The sequence below is a fragment of the Hypanus sabinus genome, chromosome 29, assembly GCF_030144855.1.
Source record: "Hypanus sabinus isolate sHypSab1 chromosome 29, sHypSab1.hap1, whole genome shotgun sequence".
NCBI lineage: Eukaryota > Metazoa > Chordata > Chondrichthyes > Myliobatiformes > Dasyatidae > Hypanus > Hypanus sabinus.
Window position 1 is genome coordinate 41,380,273 of NC_082734.1, and position 18,109 is coordinate 41,398,381.

The following is an 18,109-nucleotide window of genomic DNA, read 5'->3' on the forward strand; positions in this document are numbered from 1 at the left end:
TGTCCCCTGAGGGGTTTCAATGAATAGTACAGCACTCACTACACAATTCCTTCTCCAAGAGACAGTAGCAGTAATCAGTGGTTCCGTTCCGCGTTTGTTACGAGACATTCCAAACCTTGTGTGTTCTGTGGTGTCTATAACAACTGCCTTTGCTGTTCCTGTGTCTCTCTCATTACTGACATGCTGTGTATCTTTCTCATTTCCTGGGTCTCAGACCCGAAATAATAGCGATCTTGCGATTCTCAAAAGGAGGGGGGCGGGCATTGGCGATTCTGGACCCTTCTGTCTATCAGATTTGCTCCTCATTCGTAACAGGCCTCACCAACATCTTATAAATTTAAAACCTAACATCCCATCTCCTGTACTCAATACATTGATTTATGAAGGCCAATATACCGAAAGCTTTCTTTACAAACCTGTCTACCTGGGATGCCACTTTCAATGAATTATGGATCTGTATTCCCAGATGTCTTTGCTTTACTGTGTAAGACCTGCCCTAGTTGTTTCCCCCAAAGTGCAACACCTCACTTGTCTGCATTCCATCTGCCATATCTCAGCCCATTTTTCCAGCTAGTCCAGATCCCACTGCAAGCTTTGTTAGCCTTCCTCACTCTCCACTACACCCCTAATCTTGGTGTTATCCACAAATTTACTGATCCATTTACCGCCTTATCATCCAAATCGTTGATTATTGATGACAAATAACAATGGACCAGCACTGATCTCTGTGGTACACCACTAGTCACAGGCTCCAGTCAGAGAGGCAGCCACCTACTGCCACTCTGGCTTCTTCCTGAAGCTAATGTTTAATCCTATTACAATCTTATCATATTGCCAAGCGACTGAACCTTCTTGACCTACCTCCTATGTGGGGCCTTGTCAAGGGCCTTGCTAAAATCCAGGTAGACAGTATCAACAGGCTTGCCTTCATCAACTTTCCTGACTTCCTTGGAAAAACTCCTATTACACACAGACCCATTTTGACTATCCCTGATCAGACCGTGTCTACTCAAATACCCGGTCCTTTAGAATACCTTCCAATAACTTTAAACTATTGATGTCAGGCTCACCAATTTATAATTTCCTGTCTTATTCTCAGAACCTTTCTTAAACAATGGAACAATGTTAGCTGTCCTCCAATCCTCCAGTACCTCACCTGTGGTTAAGGATGTTTTAAATATTTCTGCTAGGGCCCCTACAATTTCTGCACTAGGTCCTTCAGACAAGAACCACCTTGTCAGGCCTTTGGGATTTATTCACCCTAATTTACTTCAAAATAGCAAATACCTCCCCCCCCCCCCCCCGCCCCTGTAATCTGTACTTTGAATATATCTGTAAAAGCACTTAAGGTTCTCTGTCTATAATTAGGACTTCTGTATACTGATTAAGGAAACTTTCTTGAACACGTTTGACAAACCCATTCCCATCCAGTACAGGAGTCCCAGTCAATATGTGGAAAGTTAAAATCACTTGCTATCACACCCTTGTATTTCTTGCAACAGTGTGCAATCTTTACAAATTTGTTCCTCTAAATCCCACGGACTGTTGAGTGGTCTATAATAAAATCCCATTTACATGGCCATACCTTTCTTTTCCTCAGTTCTACTCATAAAGCCTCACCAGACAAGCTCTCCAGTCTGTCCTGACTGAGCATTATCATGACATTTTCTCTGGGTGACCCTTCCCCCTTTAATCCCTCCCACTTTATCATGTCTAAAACGCAGAACCGCAGAATATTGAGCTACCAGCCCAGCCCCTCTTGCAACCAAGTCACACTAATGCCTACAATGGCATTATCCCATGTGCTGATCCATGCCTAATCTCATCCACCTTTCGTATAATACTCTTGCATTGAAATATTTGTAACTCAGAACATTAACTCCATCATGCTCGGCATTTTGATTCCTGGCTTTGTATGTAGGCTTAACAACATTTTTCTCTACAACCAAGAAGGAGCTGGATAGATATCTGATGGATAGGGGAATCAAGGGATATGGGGACAAGGCAGGGACTGGGTATTGATAGTGAATGATCAGCCATGATCTCAGAATGGCGGTGCAGACTCGAGGGGCCAAATGGTCTACTTCTGCACCTATTGTCTATTGTCTATTAACCACTCCTATATCTGTCTGGTGCTCTGGTTCCCATCCCCCTGCAACTTTAGTTTAACCCCACCCCCTTCCTGTGCAACATTAGCAAACTTTTCAGCAAGGATATTAGTGCCCCCTTTAGTTCAGATGCAAACAGACACTTCTGTACAGGTCCCACCTTCCCTGGAAGAGAGCCCAATGATCCAAAAGTCTGAAGCCTTCCCTCCTGCATCAACTCCTTAGCCATGTGTTAAACTGTATGATCTTCCTCTTTCTGGTCTCACTAGCACATGGTACAGGTAAAAATCCTGAGATCATACCCATGGAGGTCCTGTACTTGAACTTAGCACCTAACTCCCTGAACTCCTTTGCAGGACCTCGTCACCCTTCCTACCCATGTCATTGGTACCAACGCAGACCATGACCTCTGGCTGCTCGCCTTCCCACTTAAGGATGCTGTGGATCTGATCCAAAATGTCCCGGCCCCTGGCACCCAGGAGGCAACATACCATTCCTGGAATCTCGTTCTCATCCACAGAACCTCCATTCTGTTCCCCTATCATTACAGCTCGCCTCTTCTCTCTCCACCCCCCACCCCCGAACAGTATTCAAAGTTGTACATCAGTTGTTGAGAGGAATGACCACAGGGGTCATTAGGATGTCATTAGAAACGGGGATTGTGCCGGAGGATTGGCGTATTGCTCATGTGGTTCCATTGTTCAAAAAGGATTCTAGAAGTAAGCCTAGCAATTATAGACCTGTCAGTTTGACATCAGTGGTGGGTAAATTAATGGAAAGTATTCTTAGAGATCTGGATAGACAGGATCTGATTAGGAGTAGCCAGCATGGATTTGTGCGTGGAAGGTCATGTTTGACAAACCTTATTGAATTTTTTGAAGAAGTTACAAGGAATGTTGACGAGGGTAAGGCAGTGGATGTAGTCTATATGGACTTCAGCAAGGCCTTTGACAAAGTTCCACATGGAAGGTTAGTTAAGAAGGTTCAGTCGTTAGGTATTAATGCTGGAGTAATAAAATGGATTCAACAGTGGCTAGATGGGAGATGCCAGAGAATAGTGGTGGATAATTGTTTTTCGGGATGGAGGCCGGTGACTAGCGGGGTGCCTCAGGGATCTGTTTTGGGCCCAATGTTGTTTGTAATATACATAAATGATCTGGATGATGGGGTGGTAAATTGGATTAGTAAATATGCCGATGATACTAAGGTAGGAGGTGTTGTGGATAATGAGGTGGGTTTTCAAAGCTTGCAGGGAGATTTATGCCAGTTAGAAGAATGGGCTGAACGTTGGCAGATGGAGTTTAATGCTGAGAAGTGTGAGGTTCTACATTTTGGCAGGAATAATCCAAATAGTACATACAGGGTAAATGGTAGGGCATTGAGGAATGCAGTGGAACAGAGAGATCTAGGAATAACAGTGCATAGTTCCCTGAAGGTGGAGTCTCATGTAGATAGGGTGGTGAAGAAGGCTTTTGGAACGCTGGCCTTTATAAATCAGAGCATTGAGTACAGAAGTTGGGATGTAATGTTAAAATTCTACAAGGCATTGGTAAGGCCAAATTTGGAATATTGTGTCCAGTTCTGGTCACCGAATTATAGGAAAGATATCAATAAATTAGAGAGAGTGCAGAGACGATTTACTAGGATGTTACCTGGGTTTCAGCACTTAAGTTACAGAGAAAGGTTGAACAAGTTAGGTCTCTATTCATTGGAGCATAGAAGGTTGAGGGGGGATTTGATCGAGGTATTTAAAATTTTGAGAGGGATAGAGTTGACGTGAATAGGCTGTTTCCATTGAGAGTAGGGGCGATTCAAACGAGAGGACATGATTTGAGAGTTAGGGGGCAGAAGTTTAAGGGAAACACGAGGGGGTATTTCTTTACTCAGAGAGTGATAGCTGTGTGGAATGAGCTTCCTGTAGAAGTATTAGAGGCCAGTTCAGTTGTGTCATTTAAGGTAAAATTGGAAAGGTATATGGACAGGAAAGGAGTGGAGGGTTATGGGCTGAGTGCGGGTAGGTGGGACTAGGTGAGATTAAGAGTTCGGCACGGACTGGGAGGGCCGAGATGGCCTGTTTCCGTGCTGTGATTGTTATATGGTTATATGGGTAGTCTGTACTGACTGCCTATCCTATTTTCCCCCCTCCTGACAATCACCCAGTTACCTGTGTCCTGCACCTTAGGTTATCTACCTCATTAACTATCAGCCCCTCAGCCTTCCAAATTTTCCAATTCCAGCTCCAACTCCATAGCACAGTCTGTTAGAAGCTGCAACCTGATATGCTTCTTGCTGGCATTATCATCAGGGTCACTGGTCTTCCCACATCCTGCAAGAGAAGCATTCCATTACCCTGCCTGGCATCCTCACTGCTATAAATGTGAAATAAGAAAGAATAAATCACAAATAAGCTCTACCTATAACCTTTGCCTCTCCTCATCAAAGCCTCAACTCTCTATTGTAATGTTGGCCCACTCACACAATGACCTCTCCACTTAAACCTAAACTCTAATTGGACCTTGCCAAGTGCCTAATGATGTGCAATCCAATGTCTCCTCAGGACTGTGGTGTACAAAATGTTCCAACTGCCCCCGATTCTTTTAAATTCTCCTTCCATCTGCAAAATCTGGTACCTTCTCGGAATTGTGGCACGGAAAATGAGCCAACGGCCCTCGCTAGTTTCTTTTGAACTCTCTCTCCCTCTACGCAATCTGATGTCTCCTTAAAATTGTGTTATTTTGCCTAGTTCTATCAACTCACACCTGGACCATATCCTTCTATACCACTCTCATCCTTGTACTTACCCAGTCTTCTCTTAAATCTTGCATTCAATTCCGTGTCCACTGCTTCCGCTGCTAGCTCGTTCCCTACTTGCACCACCCTCTGAGTGAAGAAGATCCCCTTTCAGATTCCTCTTAAGTGTTTCACCTTTCACCGTTAGTCCTAGTCTTACCCAACCTCAGTGGAAAAAGCCTGCTTGCATTAACCCTATCTATACATCTCATCATTTTATACAGTCGGACCTCCTTATCCACGAATTCAACCAACCGCAAATCGCAAAAACGTGGAAGTGCTCTTCCAGCACTTGTTGTTCGAGCACGTGCAGACTTTTTTTCTTGTCATTATTCCCTAAACAATGAAGTATAACAACCATTTTACATAGCATTTACATTGTATTAGGTATTATAAGTAATCTAGAGATGATTTGAAGTATACGGGAGGATGTGCGTGGGTTATCATGGATCAGGATCGAAAAAAAGTTCTCTTACTAAGTAAGTCGGAATAGGTACATCCAATATTATTTAGCGTCAGTTAGTCAAACGTTTGCCTTGCTGTATAGTATATATTTTACCTTTCTATGCATATAAAACACTTAAGAACGTATGTTTCAGCGCCGGGCTCGGGAACAGAAGTTCTCGGGACAGATCACTCCTAAGTGCACTGTCCGCCATGCCGGGTTGATGTGGAGGATCAAAAACCCAAAAGCCAATAATTAATCACTGCATTGCTTAGTAATAGTTGTAGCTTTCATCGGGGCAGAGCCTTTCTCACTTTATACTTTAAAATTGTTCCGATCGTAGATCAACGTAGCTTAACGCTTTTCCAATGACCGATGGCATTTCACCTCTTTCTGATCACTTTATTATTTCCACTTTATTTTCAATCGTGATCGTGATTATTTTCGCGAACAGAAACACTGCGGATTCAGATCTCTACCGCCAGGTCTTAATGTCCATCGTATTGAGACAGGTTGAATCAGGGACTTGAGCATCTGCAAATTTTGGTATCCGCGAGGGGTCCCGGAACCAATTAAGGAGGGCCAACTGTAATTCTGTCAAATTTCCCTGCACTCCAGTTCTAACCTGTTTAACTCAGGTCCTCAAGTCAGGGAAGCAAACTTCTGAACTTGCCATATAAGTTACTGTAAGTTCATCTAGTAAGAATGTTGAAGCAAAGTGAAAATTTAGGAGTAAGTGGAAGCCTAAAACATATTAAAGGTTCATGGATAGGTACAGAAGCTCATCAAAAGGATTAGTAGAATGCTAGCTTTTCTATCTGGCAAACTTGGTGAAGAATTGTTCTGCAGTTGTACACAACCCAGGTTATGCCACACTTGGAAGTATTGTGACCATTTCTGGGTGCCACTCCTTCAGAAGGGTAACTTGCCCTTGAAGCTAGTGAGGTATAGATTTATTTGAATAGTCCCTTTACAATGGTGCTTAAATTACTGATCACAAAATCTAAAGTTTAAAGTATTTAGAGGGTTGAAGATAATATAATGAAGTTCTTAAGGTATCATGGAACCAGGTTAATTAAAAAAAAATAGCATATTGTAGCGGTGTGCTACACGCAGCGCTAAAATAACGACACGGAGTCAGTAAACTGCAGTTGAAGAAGATTTTATTCGAACTTCACAGCCTTGCTTTAAAGCCTCACTGATCCCGCCCTCCCCGGGCGCGGATGCTGTAGGGGGCACGTACTCACAATCCCCCGCAGGCTTTTCCCTTTGTTGGTGAAGCAGACCTGGCACCCAAAAATCGTTTGGGCCGTCGGGGTCACCAATTGTAGCAGTGTGCTACACGCAGCGATAAAATAATGACACGGAGTCGGTAAACTGCAGTTAAAGAAGATTTTATTCGAACTTCACAGCTTTGCTTTAAAGCCTCCCTGATCCCGCCCTCCCCAGGCGCGGATGCTGTAGGGGCACGTACTCACAATCCCCCGCAGGCTTTTCCCTTTGTTGCTGAAGCAGACCTGGCGCCCTTTTGGGACTGGCCTTTGTGCCGGCGCGCTAGCTATTTGTGAGCCGGTTCGAGTGCGCTAGGAAGTGGGTCACCACAATATGTTAAAAATCTGAAATTTAAGCTGAAAATTGGAATTGGTTTATTAATTTAACATTTACTGAGATACATTGAAAAGCTTGTCTTGCAGACTGTTCATATATAACAAATCATTCCACTGTGCATCAAGCTGGAATAAGGTTAAACAAGAACAATGCAGAATATAGTGTAAAGCTACAGAGAAAGCGAGATCAAAATGAAGTGGATGGTCAGGTCAAGGGCCCATCTTATCATTCAAGAGAACACTTGGCAAGTCATTTATTAATTGTGGAAAGAAAAATAGAGTTAATATTTCAGATTGCACAAGGTTCAGAAGTAGAAAAGATAGCAAAAAGGTAGTTTGAGATTGCAGAATAGATGGTTTGGACAGAACAAAGGGCATATCTGTGATGGGGTGAGGAATCACTTGGAAGGGCTGCCTGCAGTATGATATCACAGGCAAATTTTATATACTGGTAAACAGCAAGCTTTGTGCCCAACAATTTGGGCTGTACTAATGGGGAGAAAAAAAATGAGTCACAGATGACTGACTTTCGGTAACATGAAATAGGCTCACGGGACAGCCCTGATCTGGTCTGGTTGCTTATTACTCCATTCTTGTACCATCTCCAAAGCCTTGGGTTATTCTATTAGTTTAATTCCTGGAACCTAATTTTATCCTCTTTAGTTTTGTTTCATATATAAGCTAACCCAACAGATGACCAAGTGCTGTAATCCGTTTTCTTCATATCGCACTACATTCTAAGATACTGCCATTCATTGCAGCTCTTTTCAGACTGCCAGTTTTGGTTTCATGTTTAATTTCCTGAATATTAAAGTTGCTGACAAGCCTAACGTGTGATATTTAATCAATTAGCTTTTAAAATTCCATCAGATTTGGTGAGGTCATGTCCCCTCACCCTTTCTTCAATGAAAAAATTAATTTGCTGCTTCAAACATCATTTATTGCTGTAAATCTGTGTTGCATCTCATTTATTGTTTTCTGTTTGACCAAGAGTGTTAACTTTATGTAATCTATTCTTATAGAACAAGGGTGGCACTTTATCTTAGCAGTTAGTGTAACACTATTACAGTGACAGTGTCCCGGGTTCAATTCCTGCTGCTGTCTCTAAGGAGTTTGTACGTTCTCCCTGTGACTGTGGGTGGTTCTTCCCACATTCCAAAGAGAATAGGTTAGTAGATTATCAGTCTGGGCTCATTCGGCCAGAAGGGCCTGTGTTTTGTAAAAACAATAGGTCATTGGATTCGACTTGATAAGATAGAAAGACATAAGCTACAATTATCTACTTACACCTACAAAACTATGTTTATTAGGACAGGACAGAGCAAACATCAAAATACTTCTCTGGGCTTGTGAGGACCCATCTCATTACAGCACACCACCCACTCGATCTGTGGTGCTGTATATGACCAGCCCACTGGTGAGGTGACGGCCCGAATAAGCTGCTCTTAAGCTCCCTGAACACTCTCCTCCACTGATGTGGAATGCTGCAGTAAGTGGACCAATCACCATCTCAAATCATTGAATTACAACCAATCACCACTCTTCCTGAGTCCCACCCCAGTGTACAACTAACTTTCATGTTCCCACTGTAATAATCAAAGCTTCTCCAGCCAGGTCTGTTACATACAAGGCCACATTGGTGGTGAGACTTTCAACAAGCACAAAGATTAACCCTTTACAAAGCAACACACTCAAAATGCTGGAGGAACTCAGTAGTCAAGCAGCATCTATGGAAATGAATAAACTGTTGATATTTTGAACCAAGATCCAGCTTCAGGCCTGAAAAGCAATGGACCTATGAACTGAGTCATGTTAGCCACTGTATTTGCAGGGCATCTTACAGGGCAGAAGCAATGAATTGGGCCCACTGAGACGAAAGATGTGCACACGCAGAAGCCCGCGCGAAAAGAGAGGGCTTACCACACATAAGCCCGAAGCTTTATGAGTGCTGTCTGCATAAATCATTGCTAGTTTCTTGCGGTTTTAAGGACATTTAGTTTTTTGACCAATGCGCCTCAGCCCCTCATCTCTCACCAAAAGTGGAAAATATGGCTCTTGCTAAAACCTGTGACCTTGTTCCTCCATAGCACCATTCTGTGAGCGGTTGGGTCATTAGTGCAAGCAGTATCCACCAACTCTACTCCCTTAGACTAGGGATTCCCAATCTGGAGTCCACAGACCCCTCGGCTAATAGTAGGAGTCCTTTGCATAAAAAAAAGGCTGGGAACCCCTACCTTCTGTGAACCTATTGATCCATTCTTCTTGCTCAGTGCCTTTCTCTTTGTCCGTGCTGTGGACGTCACAAGGTAGGCATAATTGTGTGCTGTCTCCATACGTTAATCTGTTACCAGACGGATACATCAAGGTGTCAGTTCTTCTTCTTAGGCCCTCAGCTCCCAGTGGAGCAAAGGGCATCGCTGACCTCCTGTCTCCATCGTTCTCTGTTCTGAGCCAGTTTCTTGAGGGTGGACCAAAAGTAGCCCATCCCTATGCCTTCTCTTCCTTTCACAGTCTGTTTGTCAGTTCTCAGGAGATATAGTGGTAGTAATATAAGGTGAAGTCAAAGGGAAAGAAAGGATTAACATACGAGGAGTGTTTGGTAGCTTTGGGCCTGTACTCACTGGAATTTAGAAGAATGCAGGGGGGATCTCATTGAATCCTACCGAAGGTTGAAAGGACTAGATAGGGTGGATGTGCAGAGGATGTTTCCTATGATGGGGGTATCCAGAACTAGAGGGCACAGCCTCAAAATTGAAAGATAACCTTTTAGAACAGAGGTAAGGAGGAATTTTTTAGCCAGAGAGTGGTGAATCTATGGAATGCTCTGCCACAGACTGTGGCAGAGGCCAAGTCTGTGGGTATATTTAAGGCAGAAGTTGATAGCTTTCTGAATCAGAATCAGGTTTATTATCACCAGCATGTGTCGTGAAATTTGTTATCTTAGTGGCAGCAGTTCAAAGAAAAAAAATAATAAATTACAGTATACATATATTTGAATAGATTAAAAATTGTGCAAACAAACAGGAATAATATATACTTAAAAAAAAAGTGAAGTGGTGTTCAAGGGTTCAATGTCCATTTAGGAATCAGATGGCAGAGGGGAAGAAGCTGTTCCTGAATCACTGAGTGTGTGCCTTCAGGCTTCTGTACCTCCTACCTGATGGTAATAGTGAGAAAAGGGCGTGCCCTGGGTGCTGGAGGTCCTTAATGATGAATGCTACCTTTCTGAGACGCCGCTCCTTGAAGATGTCCTGGGTGCTTTGTAAGTTAGTACCCAAGATGGAGCTGACTAAATTTACAACCCTCTGCAGCTTTTTTCGGTCCTGTGCAGTAGTCTTCCCCCATGTGGTGCAGCCTGTCAGAATGCTCTCCACATTACATCTAAAGACGTTTCTGAGTGTATTTGTTGACATACCAAATCTCTTCAAATTCCTAATGAAGTATAGTCGATGTTTTGCCTTCTTTACAACTGCATGGTTATGTTGGGACCAGGTTAGATCCTCAGGGACCTTGACACCCAGCAACTTGAAGCTGCTCACTCTCTCCACTGCTGATCCCTGTATGAGGATTACCCTTCCTGAAGTCCACAATCAGCTCTTTCATCTTACTGACATTGAGTGCCAGGTTGTTGCTGCAACATCACTCCACTAGTTGGCATATCTCACTCCTGTACGCCCTCTCGTCACCACCTGAGATTCTACCAACAATGGTTGTATCATCAGCAAATTTATAGATGGTATTTGAGCTATGCTTAGCCACACAGTTAAGGGTAGAGAGAGAGTAGAGAAGTGGGCTAAGCACATCCCTCTGAGGTGCACCAACGATGATAGACAGCGAGGAGGAGATGTTATCACCAATCAACACAGATTGTGGTCTTCCGGTTAGGGAGTCGAGGATCCAATTGCAGAGGGAGGTACAGAGGCCCACATTCTGTTTCTTCTCAATCAGGATTGTGGGAATGATGGTATTAAATGCTGAGCTATAGTTGAACAGCATCCTGACCTAGGTGTTTGTGTTGTTCATTGCAAAGAGCCATTGAAATTGCATCTGCTGTTGACCTATTGTGGCAATAGGCAAATTGCAGTGGGTCCAGGTCCTTGCTGGGGCAGGAGTTCAGTCTAATCATGATCAACCTCTCAAAGCATTTCATCACTGTAGATGTAAGTGCTACCGGACAATAGTCACTAAGGCAGCTCACATTACCCTGAGCCTGATTGGACAGGGTCAAAGGATATGGCGAGAAGACTGGTGTAAAGTCAGTGGGATCCAGAATCAGCCATGATGAAATGGTGGAGCAGACTCGATGGGCTGAATAATCTAATTCTGCGCCAATATCTTACGGTCTAAACTTTTTAATGTATATACCTGTCACCATATACTATACTGATCTTCATCTTCTTGCAGGTATTGCAGGTAAATGAAGAAATAGAGTACCATATAAAAGTCTTAGACACATATATATAGCTAAGGTGCCCAAGACCTTTGCACAGTACTATAGTAATTGCATTTTTTGCAGTGTACTGCTGCCACACAAAAAAAACAAATTTCATGACATGATTGATGATAAACCTGATTCTGATATGGGTCTATTGTGGACTGAGAGTGGGAAGGGGGCAGAGAGAGGGGAATCTTGGTTGGGAAAAGGGGAAGGGAGTGGGAAGTGCCAGAGAGACGTTTTGTAATGATCAATAAACCAATTATTTGGAATCAGTGACCTTGTCTGGTGTCTCAGGGCTGGGTGTGCCTGCATCTGCATCACCCCTGCCGCAGACCTCAATCCAACTGAGAATTTGTGGCTGGATTTGAAAAGGGCTGTACACTCATGATCCCCATGCAATCTGACAGAGTTTAAGTAGTTTTGTAAGGAAGAAAGGGGAAAGATTGCAGTGTCCAGATGTGAAAAGCTGATAGAGACCTACCCACACTAACTGCAATTGCTGCCAAAGTCACATCCACTAAATACTGACTTGAAGGAGTTGAATACTTGTGCAATCAATTATTTTGTGTTTTATATTTGTAATTAATTTAGATCACTTGTGGAGATCTGTTTTCACTTTGATACAAAAGTCTTTTCCTGTTGATCAGTGTCCAAAAAAATCAAATTAAATCCACTGTGATTCAATGTTGTAAAACAATAAAACATGAAAACCTCCAAAGGGGAGTGAATATTTTTATAAGCACTGTGCAAATGTCTTGGGCATTCTAGCTCTAGTGTGTGTGATGATATATATATTAGAATCGGAACCAGATTTACAGGGAGCATGAATTGTAGAGACCTTGAAAATGCGTGTGGGGTGTGGAATCAGTTCTGAGTTAAGGTGAATGATGTGATCCACACCCAGCTCAGGAGCTTGATGGTTGTAGGGTAATAACTGTTCCTGAACCTGTTGATGTGGGACCTAGACTCCTGTGCCTCCTATCCTGATGGCAACAACGAGAAGAGCATATGGCACTTTTGGTGGGTACCTTTGATGATGGGTGCTATTTTTTTGCGCAGCGCTCCTTGTAAATGTGCTTAGTGGTGGCGAGGGCTTTCCCTGTGATGGACTGGGCAGCATCCACCATTTTCTGTTCCTGGGAATTGGTGTTTCAGGGAAAATGGTGAGACACTTTTTGGGGTGTGAGTCTAAGACCAAGTTATCCCTCAGAATCTATTTTGTTTTGAGATTTAGATGCTTAATTTTTAACTGGCAGCTTGTTCTCACAAACCATTATTTTGACAAGAGTCTTTAAGAGACCACTAGATATTAAAACACCGGCTGGAACCTCAATGAATTTGTTTCTTTCTTTCGTCTCTCCTTAGGTAGCACTGCAGAGTGCAATGAGGAAGGTCCTTCTCGGTGCACCCTGAATGAAACTCCTGGACCGTGCCCACTCCGGTTTGGGAGCTGGTCTCTACACTCTCCGCCGCCGAAGCAGAGAATCTCCGCCGAAGCCGTCAAAGGCTTCACCTTCCTGGGGCAACCTCTCGGCTGCACTGATTCAACAAAGAAATGAGGGGGGAGGGGATTGGGAGGGGCGGGCAAGGTGTCGGGAGGTGGGAGGGGGAGGAAGGGTGGGCAAGGGAAAAAAAAGAGTTATTATAAACCAGCAATACAATATATATAACTCAGCTCATGGAATCCAAGGAAATATTTGTTTCTAACAGTGTGCGCATGTGGACAGAGAGTTGTTCCCCATCACGAGTCAGATAGTTCATAAAGAGAATATAAATGTTCTCTCTCTAATACTGTACAGGTGATAGGATGGTTCAGGTAAATCGTAAGACTGAATACTGTAGTTGAATTTCTCTGCTTAGTTAAACTGAACTACTGGTTTCCAATCCTCATAGGTCCAAATGTATTTGTGTCTCTTCAGCTTTCCACACACCACAATCAATGCTAATGAAACGATGATCACATTGAGAGGCCAGTAGTGTCTTTATGCTGTCCTGGTCTGCTGTGGACAAATTAGTGTAGAGGTTTATCATTTGTTTAAGGCCCTCTAGTGCATGAATCTGTAGGGTCTTAATCCAATGATTAATGTCATTTCTTACCTTTCATTCTTTGATGTATCTGGCGGTTAAAATCTGCAGAATCCCAATTCTTTTATGTATAGTAAAAGTGACCCGTTTGGGACAAATTAAACTAATTCTAAAATTCTCAATATCTTGGAAGGGACTAGGACAAGTTTGCAATTGCAGGAGGTGAGTGAACTGGGCTGCTTAATTTTGCCATTAGGTGTACATTTTTTGTTTAAAGTCAGTAAAACTGAAACAAAAAAAAAATGGGGTTAACCGCCAACACATCTTACCCCTCCAATAGGTCACTTCCTCTGCGGGCTACAAGATAGGCATTTGTATTGAATCAAATCACCAAAACATTTGTATTTAAGATCAACGCGTTAGCACACCAACACAGACTCACTCGCTCACATATGTGTCCTCCCCCTTCCCCAGTGAGAATTCTAGCTTTGCTGCTTGTATAGAGATTTCCAGCCACAATGGTGTGGAGAGGGTGATGTTCCGCCCATTAGGTACTTATAAGCTTTAACAATGATGCTACTTCAGGGAACTGGACAGAGGTTGTGTTTGAGGCTGAACATTCCCACCTTGCAACATTTTTTTTAAAAAAAGGAATTCTTCTCATGCACAGCTCTTCCAACTTGAGTTGTGTTTAAACATCAAGTCAAAGCCAAAAAAAAGTTGATGGCTGCCCTCCTGTGAGAGAGTCCAGAAGGCTGTTACATTAGCCCTTTGGCAGGCAAGGGCTATACTCTTCCAGTACTTTGGGTGGGGAGGGGGTGTTGTGGAGTACATCTGTGGATTCCTCTGCCTTGGCCAAAGGCAAGTAACCAGTGTCTGGACGCTGGCTTTGAAGATAGGTACCTTCAACCCAGTAGCAGTACAGCTGCGATCAACATCTATGGTTCATCTATTTTTATTTAAAGAAAATGCTTCACGTAATTCATATGGTTTCTACCTTGGTGACTGTTTCAAACTTTTGGGGTCTTTGATGCCATGAGCTGATCAGTGTTAAATATTAAATGGTGAGCTATCTATATTTTCATAATGGAGAAAACTTTTTTTGTGCAAAATGATGTTTTAGGAAGAGATGGACTTGATCTTCCATGCCCATGATTGGCTGGATTCCAAAAGATCTGATAAGTAAGTAGTTAAATTGTTCCTGGTGCTTATGGAATCACAGACATTCAGAGCACAGTAGAATGCTTAGCCCATTCGCCTTAAGAGTGGTTGGTTGCCTGATTGCAGCTTGCATCCAATGTTGGAAGAACAACGGTTTGTTTGGCAAACCCCCATGCAGCAAGCTTGGATTCTCACCACCAACTTCTTTCTGTTCCTCGTGTTGGTGCTGAGCAGTTTGGCCAGAGCTCGATTTGTGGGGTGTTGAGGCTGGGGGTTGCAGTGCTGGGAGGGTAGTGGCTGGGAAGAAGGACAAACATCCCATAAAAGCCAGAAGGGAGATACAAATCCCAATCTTGAGCGTGCGATGAATTTTTCTACTAAAGAGGCTGAAAGCTAATAGGACCATAAAGAAATTGCACTTTCTTATTTGAAAACTAGTGGCTAACTGTAGAACAAGCCACATGCCAACTGCAAATGTGTTTGCAGCTTGTGCTTCACTGCAGGGGAGGAAGTATTGTGTTGACGGGGGCAGGTGGGCGAAAAACATATCCTGAAGCAAATGGTGGCATGGCTCATGAAGTGAAGTTTCACTTATCATGGTCTGGTTGTTAAATTTGGTAGCCTTCCCCAAAAACTTCTATAGTCCAGCACCTCCTCGTTGTCCTAGTGCAGTGCTAAAATCCATGCCATCCCTTGCCAATGATGGGAAAAATCTGACACGCTACGTTAAATTATTTTGTTACTTCAAAGGTCAGTCAGTGGCTGAAGCCAATGTTGAGGATGTGCTGTTTTGGTTAAAATTTGCTCAAGAAATTATAATTGTTCTAGAGTTTCATGTTGACATAGCTAAATTCTGGAGAAACCAGTGCTGCAGAAACCCAAGGAAGGTTGCAAGTTAAGTTCTGTCCATAATTTGAGAAATTTCCTCAATCAACCCTGGATCCTGGGTGTTGGGTGATCAAAACTCTGTCATCTTATGTGTCAGCTTAATTGCCAGGGAAACCTGGCAGCTCAGAGAGTGAACATTAGAGTTTTTCTGAACTGCTCCATGCTGTCTGGCTGCAGGCCTTGAGCACTCCCACAAGAGCCAGCTAGCAAGGTGTGTGGAGAAGTGTACAGCACACGAGTTTATCCAGGTACCTCTACTGCCACCAACCAATATCACAGCCTAAGAGTAAAAAATCACTCTTTGGAGCAGTATTTCGTTGTTTTGAAAACTTTTTTTCTTATTCTTCTATACCTCATGTATCAAATATTAATAGGGTAGTGGGTACTCCAAGAACTTCAAACAATGTCTTAAGCCATACGAAGTTGTGCCCAAAATAAGGTTGCTGCCGTAGGAGGCCTAGTGGGTTATTCCCTTTATATCGTCCGTTGGTTAATTTGGTGAGTCACCAAACCCAACTTGATGCTTAGCCAGTGTTATTGATTGATATCACACAAGGCATTGTTCAAAGATACCTCAATGAGTCCCCACTTCTGTTTGCTATTCAAGGTGCTCCTTGCTGCTGGAATGTGGAGCAAGAAACTGTTTCTGTTCAGATTTCTGCCTCCCCTTACACCGAAACCTGGCAGAAACAAGGCCTGTTCAATGCAAAGCAATGCTTGTAACAATTATCCACTGTAAAGCCTTATCCCCAAAAGTACTTATCTTCAAGATGCAGTGAAAAACATTTTGAGATGCATGTTGACCGATCAGCCTTTTCCCTCCAGTTCTGTTGGGAAGCTGATGTTAAACTGGGCTTCCAGCTTCCTCATTAGAGAACTAATTGGGACATAGTCATTGTGGGATTAACATGACTCACTGACAGTAACCTAGTGGCAGGGGCAGTCAGCACCCATAATTGGCACAAAATAAAAGTTTTGAAATCCAGCCAGGGTGGGTTGAAGCAAGGTAAATCCTTTCTCTTTTAAGATTATTGATGTTTGATGTGTGCAGCAAATCGTAATAAAATTTAAACTGTAGCAGTTGTCTGGCTGGTTACTGTTTCTTTTGGTAACAAACACTGAAAACAACGTGAGAGCGAATCTTAAAGCATTTCTCGTTTATTGTAAAAGTAACCGTTTATTCTAGGAGAAATATTGTTTATATACCACAACTGTACAGACATAAACACGTTCGTAGGGCTGACAAACCTATTGTTGTAATAAAATATTCTATCTATTTCAAAGGGTTATTGAATATTTACTACAATGAAAGATGAAAAAAGGTCCAAGGTTTTACTGAAGATGGTTTGTAAAATTATGCTGCAGCTGAGATTTGTAGTTGATTAATAATCTCCTTAACTCCAAGTAACGTATAACTTCATAAACACTTGAGATTCTGCAGATGCTGGAAATCTAGAGCAACACACACACAAAATGCTGAGGAACTCAGCAGCTCAGGCAGTGTCGATAGGAATAAAGAGTTGATATTTCAGGCCGAGACCCCCTCATCAGGGCATGAAGGGTCTTGTCCTGAACTGTCGGATGTTTATTCCTCTCCGTAGATGCTGCCTGACCTGAGTTCCTGCAACATCATGTGGTGATAGCACCTTGAACCGCCGGACCCCTCCTGAAAAAGCTGTATTTACGGATCTTCCAGGTAAGGATTTCCCGGGTTTAGACCCACAGTCATCATATCAGCGGCATTTAGATTCAGATTAATTTACTTATCACATGTATATCGAAACATACAGTGACATGCTATTGGCATTAAAAACCAACACAACCTAAGGATGTGCAGGGGGACAGCCCACAACTGTTGCCACACATTCCAGCGCCAACACACTCAGCAACACAACATAAGCAACAGCATCAGCTAAACATGGTTGGCATGAGGGATCTTGGTCCAAAACATCAATTGTGTATTCCTCTCTGTAGATGCTGCCTGTTGTATAACTTCAGCTCGGCTGGTTCTTATTGTGCTTATTCTGGAGTTAACTTTTTGACAGATTCAGTTGAAATTGAGGATATGGTTGCTTTGTGTTTTGATAATGCTTAGAATGTTGATTTTTTAATTCCTATATTATAAACTACCGACATAAGGTGGGAGGGATCAGCACTTTGTGCACAGTAAGGATTCCCAGGTAACAATGAGGTGATCAATAGCCAACACAGTTTGAGGATGTGCTGGGGGCAGCCCGCAGGTGTAGCTTTGCTTCTGGCACCAACGCAGCCTGCCTAATGAGATGAATGAAGCTTCCCAAGATTGCACTGGTGATACACAGCAACGTTTTGCAGGCAGTTCACAAAACTACTAGATATACTTATGAATCTGCAGTGCAAAGCTTCCCTTTAAGGAATGTACTTTTGAGCTGATTAAACGAACTAGAGATTAGGCAAATTTTGAAGGATGCAACGAACTTGACTCAGGAATGCAGTTATGGCACCTTAAAGGCGGAGGTAGACTGTGGCTGGGGTGGACTTCAATCCACATTAAAGCTTTGAGGCCCCTGACAGGTGATTAGGGTCATCTGTTTGTGTTTGGCCAGCCTCCCTTTCTTCTCATTACTACCATTGTGCAGGAGATTCAGGGATCTTGGGGCACCAAGCT

General features: G+C 43.0%; 1 protein-coding gene across 2 annotated transcripts in view; it reads left to right on the forward strand.

Moving 5' to 3' along the window:
* Positions 1 to 16,739, forward strand: part of LOC132383261 (serine/threonine-protein phosphatase 6 regulatory subunit 3-like) — a 212,668-nt gene extending 195,929 nt beyond the window's left edge. For both annotated transcript variants that reach the window (XM_059954219.1, XM_059954220.1), the window contains one exon: positions 12,754 to 16,739. In XM_059954219.1, coding sequence (XP_059810202.1) covers positions 12,754 to 12,757 — 4 coding nt within the window. In that variant the 3' untranslated portion in view covers positions 12,758 to 16,739. The remainder of the gene's footprint in view (positions 1 to 12,753) is intronic.
* Positions 16,740 to 18,109: the final 1,370 nt, after the last annotated feature.